Source organism: Macaca thibetana, chromosome 8 (genome assembly GCF_024542745.1).
Source record: "Macaca thibetana thibetana isolate TM-01 chromosome 8, ASM2454274v1, whole genome shotgun sequence".
Classification (NCBI taxonomy): domain Eukaryota; kingdom Metazoa; phylum Chordata; class Mammalia; order Primates; family Cercopithecidae; genus Macaca; species Macaca thibetana.
Window position 1 is genome coordinate 40,736,945 of NC_065585.1, and position 8,397 is coordinate 40,745,341.

The 8,397-nt window shown below is 40.0% G+C and overlaps 1 protein-coding gene across 7 annotated transcripts in view; it reads left to right on the forward strand.

Moving 5' to 3' along the window:
• Positions 1-8,397, forward strand: part of DPYS (dihydropyrimidinase) — an 87,430-nt gene that overhangs the window by 51,377 nt on the left and 27,656 nt on the right. The window contains exon 8 of one of the 7 annotated variants that reach the window (XM_050800698.1): positions 3,326-3,769. The exons of 5 other annotated variants lie outside the window; for them this stretch is intronic. In XM_050800698.1, the coding sequence (XP_050656655.1) occupies positions 3,326-3,638 (313 nt within the window). In that variant the 3' untranslated portion in view covers positions 3,639-3,769. Of the gene's footprint in view, positions 1-1,117; positions 2,274-3,325; positions 3,770-8,397 lie in introns of those variants that run through there. One more of the 7 variants, XM_050800699.1, reaches the window with a different exon arrangement.

The window sequence follows — 8,397 nt, forward strand, 5'->3', positions numbered from 1 at the left end:
ACATTTGCTTTAAAAAAAAAAAAAGTTTGGGCTATGCATGAAAAAAGCTAGCTTTGCTGGTTATGTATGCGTACAGTTTTAACCACTCTTTGTTCCAAGTTGTTTATTTAAACATATTTTCATGCAACTGAACCTTCAAGTGAACTAGAAATGATTTCTGGGGACTTTACTACTAATAGCTGCATTTTCCCCCAAATTATAAAAGAAAAGCAGCTTAGAATGAATCGCAGTAACCCATTCTATCACTGATCATTTGGCTTGGCCAGAGTAAGCAGTTTATTTTCAGCATTAGTATTGGGCAAAAAATAAGCACCAAGCGAGTCTGTGTGAAAGACATAGGTTTTCCTAACTAAGCACCTGCTGTATTTTTCTTCCTACCTGACATAGATTCTATGTTTTTATATCTTTGACATTTGCTTGTATTATTTACAACTGTATTCCTAGGTTTCAGCACAGTTCCAGGTATATATAGAAGCTCAATAGTCATTTGTTGAGTGAAGAAACCAGATACTAATGGACAAATGTGTGATTTAACATTTTTGTCTGAACTTTATCTGCCCATGGAACTGGTTCAAGAGCCATGTTTTACATTTTTTCCCCCTTTGAATTAAAAAGAAGAGAATTCTCAGCACTTCTGTCTTCTTTCCCAAAGCAGTGCTTGACAAAGATGCATTCCAGAGATAGTGGCTAGTTGTGTCACCAGACCTGTCCATGCATATGGTTTACACCAGGTCATATCCTTCTGTGGATCAAACAACTCTGTTTTTTGGACTCAGACTCATCTCTAATTCCGGCCAGTTATTTTAAAATTATGGCCATTAGTTATGGAGGAAACAGAGGACAGAGTGAAAATGGTTCAAAAGAAATTTAATATCAGTATCTGAAAAGAATCCCAGGGTCCTTATACTCTTATTGTACAGCAAAGAGCCTTGTCTTCCTACAAAGGCCTTAGAAGAAGTCATTTATAAAAATGGTCCCCTCCCTCGAGAAGACTACAGTGGAAGTCTATTTGGAGGCAGTGAGTAATTCAAGGAAGGGCCTGCATTTTAGTGGCCTGACCGAAACACCAAAAAACTTAAGCTGATTTACTGTTTTTTGTTTTTTTTTTTTTTTAAAGAGCAGACCTTCTCAAAGCATGGTTTCTGGACTAGCAACATCAACATCATCTGGGAAGTTTTTAGAAATGCCAACTCTCAGCCCCTACCTCAGAGCTGCTGCCTCAAAAACTCCAGGAGCTGGGTCCAGCAATCTAGGTTTTCAAAGCCCTCCGGGGACTTCTGATACACATTCAAGTTTGAGAAACACTGGTTTCGAGTCATAGAATTAGATAAGATGTTGGAACTCAAAAAGTCCAATTAGCGACCCCAGATGGAGTTCTCTATAGTATCTCTATAATGCAGATGTTGTAGGTTTGCTTGATTACTGCTGGTTTCAGGGAACTTACTACCTAACCAAACGGTCCATTTCTTTCTGGGATGCCTGTAATTATGAGGACATTCTTCTTTTGGTTGCATTAAAAATTATCTCCTCTTAGCCCTTCACATGTTTATCCTTTGGAATTATGCAGAATGTATCTACATTCTCATATGATAGTCCTTTCATTTATTCATTCAAATGTTTGAAGAAGTTATTGGCTCCCAGTAAGCCTTCCCATCATGAGATATGCATTCCCACGTTCTTCACCAGATCCTTAGGCCCATGAGTAGCAAAATCCCAATGACCTGACCACTCCTGTACCCTCCCTTCTCTTGACACACACTTGTCCATGTCCTGCAAACATGTGAGTCCCAGAACTAGACATGTTCCTACCTGTAATACCATCAGAGCAGGAATATCTGAGGCTGATTAGTTTGATAACTAAATGCAGAACTTTGCATTTTTTAAAATAACATTTTTCTTGAATGCACCTTGTACATCCAAAACAGTAATTGTGAGCAACTGCATGAGGTTTTAATATCTTACCACATTTATTCAGTGAGTAACTTAAAAACATACTGGGTCTTCTCTGATGTTTATGTTAAAATGACTAGGATTATAGTAAATGGTTGCTTTCTGTGTTACACTTTTAAGTCTCTTTGAGTAGACAGTAATTTACAATGTCCATAATTTTTTTAAAAAGTACAATTTTAATATAAACAAAAGGTACAAAGAGTACTTTAGCTAACACTTGTGTATTAACCTTCCCAGGCCTGCCTCCTTCCTCATCTCAACAACTACCTAATTTGGTGTTTATCATTTCCATGCATTTCTTTCTATTTACTATATATAGATGCATTTCTAAGGCATGACTATATATTTACATAATATATAATATAAATATTATATATAATTTTTGTGTATTCTTAGCTTCATATGAATTGTACTGTATGTATTGTTCAACTTTCTTAATATTATAATTGTTAGACTTTCCATGTTGAGATGTTGTAGGTTTGTTTTATTCATTTTCACTGCTTTATACTATTCTGCTTTATGAATATACCATAATTGATGATATAGTCTTTTGCTGGTGGACACTCAGGTTGTTTGCAATTTTTCACTATTTCAGACACTCTATGTCTTGTATATATGTGTGAGAGTTTCTCTGGGGTGTTCATCTGTCCCCTGATTTGTTTTACATGAAATACTGTCACATTTTCTCCAATAGAAACATATAAATGTATGGGTCTTTGCAACTAAATGCAGAAATTCCCATTTCTCTCTATTATGCTTTTATCTTGTTCCACATTCATTTATTCAGTCATTACAAACTGTATCTTGGGCCTTGCCATGTGCCAGAGACATGGTAGGTGGTGGAGACAAAGTGATTAGGCATAATCCCATTCTTTACCAGGGTGGAAAGGGCAAGGCCAGCAGAGAAGTGGTGGCTTTTGCTTTTTGCCCCAGTTGTCTTTTGAATTGTGATTCTGGTGGTCCAGGTACTAGCTCTCACTGCCAGAGTAAGCCCACCAATCAGAGGGCTCTCTGGCCAGATCTACCACACCAGAGTCACAGAAACAAAGCTGGTAGGCCCTGCAACCCTGGCAGGGGTGGGCCTGGAGCTGGAATGTCAGTGGGGGAGGAAGTGGAGACAACAAGACTCCGGACTCCTTCCAGTCCCCTGAGACAACACAGCCGAATATTCACCTATTTGGTGACTTGAGTCTGCACCTATTTCATCATTCTAACTGCACACACAGTGCTTGAAATATATAATATTGGCACCCACCCAAGATACATGCACATCAAGTTTTCACAAACATTCGCATTGGCCCTTGATTTCCTGAGCTCATCACATAGAAGCTAAGATCTGTGAATCTGAGGTCAGTGCTTTCTTTCTGTGCTCCAGGGCAACAGATTGCGCATTCTGTCCTTGGTTACAAGTGTGCACTTGGCAGGAGCACGGCCTGCATCCCTGCAAATCTGCCAACACTCCTGGACATCGGTTCCAAGCCTGTCCTTCTGGCGGCGGGGCTTCTTTGAACACCAGCAGGCGGTTGACTTCTAAGTTTAAAAGATTTCATGTACCTGCAGAACACTTCCTTGGTGCCCTCCCAAAAAAAGTGACCTGTGCCAACCAGAGAGCATTTGGGAAGGAGAGTCAGAGTACATCAGGTTTATTTCGCAGCTGCAGCTGGAATCACATTAAACTTATTGCCTAATTTCCTTTGTCTAACTTGATTTCTCTTTGGCTGGGAGGCAAATAGATCGATATTGTTTTTTTTATGCTGAGGTTATGTTGTCTGAAGGAAATTTTCCATTGGTTCACTATGCCTGCCTTTAGTCAGGTAACTGGGGCCGCGATCTGTCTGAGCAAGGAAGGGCTCCCCAGATGTGCTCTCAAGGCCTGCTGTCTGCATGGAGGAGGTGCCTCCTGGAGGGGGTCACAGGGGCTGCCCCTCGCAGGGTAGAGCTGAGCGTTTGTGCTGGGCTCTCAGCACGTTTCTCTGGCTGTCTTCTAATAAACAGCTTTGTTTTATCTTTTCCTTTCCTGTGAAGTCCTTTTCTCCCTACGTTTTCTCTATCATTTTGTATATTTGCAATGCTCTTTCCCTCTCCACAATTTCTTAAAGGTGGTTTCTTCATGTTTTTGTTATGTTTTCTTCCTGTGAGCCCCCCACTATCATCCTGTGCTATGATTGTTCCCTCTTCTTCTCACTCGGGAAGGGAAATGTTCATACTTTGCTCAGTTCTGTCCTCCTGCCAGGCGTTTATTTAAGAGAGCTAAGTTTCTGGAGGCAAAATAATGAGAAGGCAATTTACCCACAAGAAAAACAAACGGAGCCTTTATCTGTGTAGAAGGATTGCTGAATTCCTCACATGGTGGAGGTGAGGGGGTGAGGACAATGTTAATCAGTTATCTGAAAACACATATTGATTGCATGTTCATTGTGTGTAAGAAATGTGTGACAAATTATGAGTACTGTGGGAGACATAAATATAAGGTGTAATACCTCTCATCAGAGGGGTTGCATTTTGGTGAGACAAAGTTATAAACATAGTGAAGGATAACTAAGTTTTGGAAGAGAAAAATATCAGCTCAACACATCAGTACCAGAGATGGAGGAGGTCTCATGTGCTGGTCTCCTTGACAAAGGAGAAGACTTCACAGATGACTGGTTTGGGCTTGGGAAGGGGCTTTGCACTAACCGTATCCTTGAAGATGGCTCTGGATAGGTGGATGGGGACAGTAAAGTCATCCAGATGGTGGAGTCAGGGGCAAATGAGGAAAATGGGAAAGATACAGTCACGGGGTAATAAAAACTGGAGAATGAGCAGAGGGTCAGGATGGGAAGGAGTTGAAGATGAGATTTGTCCTGGTCAGACTACCAAAGGCTTTGAATGTTAGGTGAAGTATAGCAGATTTTATGTGAGGGAGCATGAGCTATTGAATGTCTTTGAGTGAGGGTTTGAGTTGATCCAAATCTGTGCTTCCCAATTTGCCTGGCACCAGTAGAAAATGGTGTTGTTTGTAGAGTACATGGCTGTAAAGAGAAGGGACTTTGGAGATGGGGAGGAGGATGTAGCATAACCAACTCACCCTGGTTTGCCTGGGACTTTCCTGGTTTGAACACTGAAACTCCCATGTCCTTGGCAACGCTCTCGGTCTAAGCCTAAGCTGTGATTGTCACTCTAGGAAGTTGCTTTTGGTCAAAGGTGTTGGTCTAGAAGCTCTACCCATACCTGATCACCCTAGGGTCTGAGGGTCTAGACCGGTCGGCTGGGGAAATCTGACTAAATCGTATTTTAGGGTGATGAGTGTGTAGGATGGATTGGAGTCAGGGAGAATGGTTAGGAGGCTATTGTAGGAGTCTGGCCTGAGGGAATAAGTCAAGATGACAGCAAACAAAATCAAGGCCTGGAAAATGGGGATAAAAATGAATTAATTTAGGTTGGTGAAAAATTGGAAATGGAAAGAGAGGAGTCAAAAGTGACTTCAAAGTAACTGCAGCCTTGCTCATGTATGAACCAAGCATTTATCGAGTGCCAGCTGGATGCAATACATTGTACTCAAAGTTGAGTGAAAAAATTATTACCCTAAGGGAACTTAGGATCTAATTAGACAGATAAGAAACACCCCAAATAACTCAAATCACTATAATACAAGGTAAAAGATTAGGCCCAATAGTTAAGGGACATGCCATTTAGAGCCAAATTAGGCAACTGTAATTAAATCTCAACTGTACCAGTACAGGCTGCAGGACCTTGGGCAAGTGACTGCCCTCTTCAAGGCTCTTTCCTCCCCAGCAAAATGTAGATATGATAATAATTGTAGCAACTTTTGGGGCTTTTTGAAAAGAGTTAATACCTTTAATATGGTGCCTGGCATATAGTAGAACTTTAAAAAGCATTAATATCATGATCACGTATAAAGTGATAAAGCACTAGAGAGTTATCAAGAGAGTTATCACTAGGGAGATACCAAAGTAAATGACTTTTATAATGTGGGATTCTAGGAAAAAGCTTAGAAAAATTCAACAATTATCCCAAATTTCCGTTTGTTTGGTCAATCACAGTTTCGCCCCTGTTTATACATTTCCTCTCCTGCATATTTAGTTTGTATTTTTAAAAGATTTTTTTATTTTTTATTTTAATTAATTAATAATTAATTTCTCTGTCACCCAGGCTGGAGTACAGTGGCGTGATTTTGGCTCACTGCAACCTCTGCCTCCCTATTTCAAGCAATTCTCCTGCCTCAGCCTCCTGAGTAGCTGGAGTTACAGGTGTGCACCACCATGCCCAGCTAATTTTCACATTTTTAGTAGAGACAGGGTTTCACTGTGTTGGCCAGGCTGGTCTTGAACTCCTGACCTCAAGTGATCCACCCACCTCAGCCTCCCGAAGTGCTGGGATTACAGGCATGCGCCACTATGCCTGGTCCTGCACATTTAGTTTGTGATTGGCATGTTGGTGAGGCACAGTGGTAACCACAATTTTAGTAGAATGCCCCTTAGACATTTAATTACACAGTGCCATTAAACATGTTTGACTGGGCGCAGTGGCTCATGCCTGTAATCCCAGCACTTCAGGATCATGAGGTCAGGAGTTTGAAATTAGCCTGGCCAACATGGAGAAACCCCGTCTCTACTAAAAATACAAAAATTAGCTGAGAGTGGTCGTGGGCGCCTGTAATCCCAGCTACTTGGGAGGCTGACGCAAGAGAATCATTTAAACGTGGGAGGCAGAGGTTGCAGTGAGCCAAGATCATGCCATTGCACTCCAGCCTGGGAAACAAGAGTGAAACTCCATCTCATAAAAACAAAAACACATGTTTGGAGGATCCAAATATATTTTAGAATCCTTTGATTTTTAAAGGCACTCTGTCTGACAGCATGGACTAGTGGCCTCTATATAATTTTTTTTTTTTTTTTTTGAAGCGGAGTCTCGCTCTGTCGCCCAGGCTGGAGTGCAGTGGCCGGATCTCAGCTCACTGCAAGCTCTGCCTCCTGGGTTTACGCCATTCTCCTGCCTCAGCCTCCCAAGTAGCTGGGACTACAGGCGCCTGGCTAGTTTTTTGTACTTTTTAGTAGAGAGGGGGTTTCACCGTGTTAGCCAGGATGGTCTCGATCTCCTGACCTCGTGATCCACCCGTCTCGGCCTCCCAGAGTGCTGGTATTACAGGCTTGAGCCACCGTGCCCGGCCTAATTTTTTTAATGTTAGGTCCTTAATTTAGATTTCATAGTAATGGGTAACTTAAAGCTTTAACATTTTTTGCTATTTGAAAACTTAAAACCAAATTTCTTATTTTTCTGTTGAATGGATTACTAAAAGAAAATTACTGTTTCAAAGGGTACAATCTTTTGAAGCACAATCTCTTGCTTTTCCTTTTATTTTTGCTACTTTTGCAAGTAAAAATTGTTACCTTTCAGCTATGAATGACATACATTTGAGCACTAAGGAAATTGAACACTTTTTCATGTTTATTAGTCATTGAGGTTTTTTTCTTATGAAGAAATATTTATTCATGTCCTTTGTTCATGTTTCTTTTGGTAACATAATATTATTTGTGTCTTTATTTAAATGGTCTGTCACATTTCTTGCAAAATCCCTAAGGCTCTTTTGAGAAATAAATGCTATAGTTACATGAAAGTGTTTTGTATAAACTGTAAAGTACTACAAGCATGTTACTATTATGGAAACATTGACTTTGTTCACTAAGGTATGTCAGAATCATATTTATAACAAAGAGATTCTTCCAAATGCAGAAGTAGCATGACTAGGCGTGAGCTCCATGGGGGCAGAGATCTTTATCTTTGTTCACTGCTGTATCCCGAGCACCTAGAACCATGGCTGGCATGGAGTAGGTGATTAATAAATGCATGTAAAATGAATGAGTATGTGATAAACCCATTGAATGGTAGGGAGTTTCTACATTCTTCCATCAAGATGACTTTTTTTTTTTTTTTTTTTTTTTTGTCTGTCTTAAGCCAGAAGTGAATAGGGTTGTATATAGTTCATGGGCTAGAGCTATGGAATAGTGGTCTTAAGATTCTGGACATAGGAAACTCATTTCTTAGAACCTAACTTTCTTTATGGTAACATTTTAAGCCTAATTAATATACTATTCTCCCTCATTTAAGAGAGAAACCAGAGACAAGAAGAGTTTAATGATCCAAGAATGATTTTCAACAATAATAAAAGACCAAGTGGTACTTTTGTTTTCAATACAGCAGTGTTTCCAATTCCTAAAATATGGCAAACCTTTTCTTCTCTTCTCATGCCTCATTTATTGTTTTTCTGTTACCTATGAGAACAAATTGAATGCATGGCCAAAAAGAAAACATGACAACATGCCTTCAATGGATTCATTTTTTGGTTGCCTATTTTTGGGGAAAGGTTTTGTATAGAAGTTTATGCTAATGAGTATAATCTCTTATGTAGATCTAAATTCCACTACCACAGGTATGTGGCACCATCTT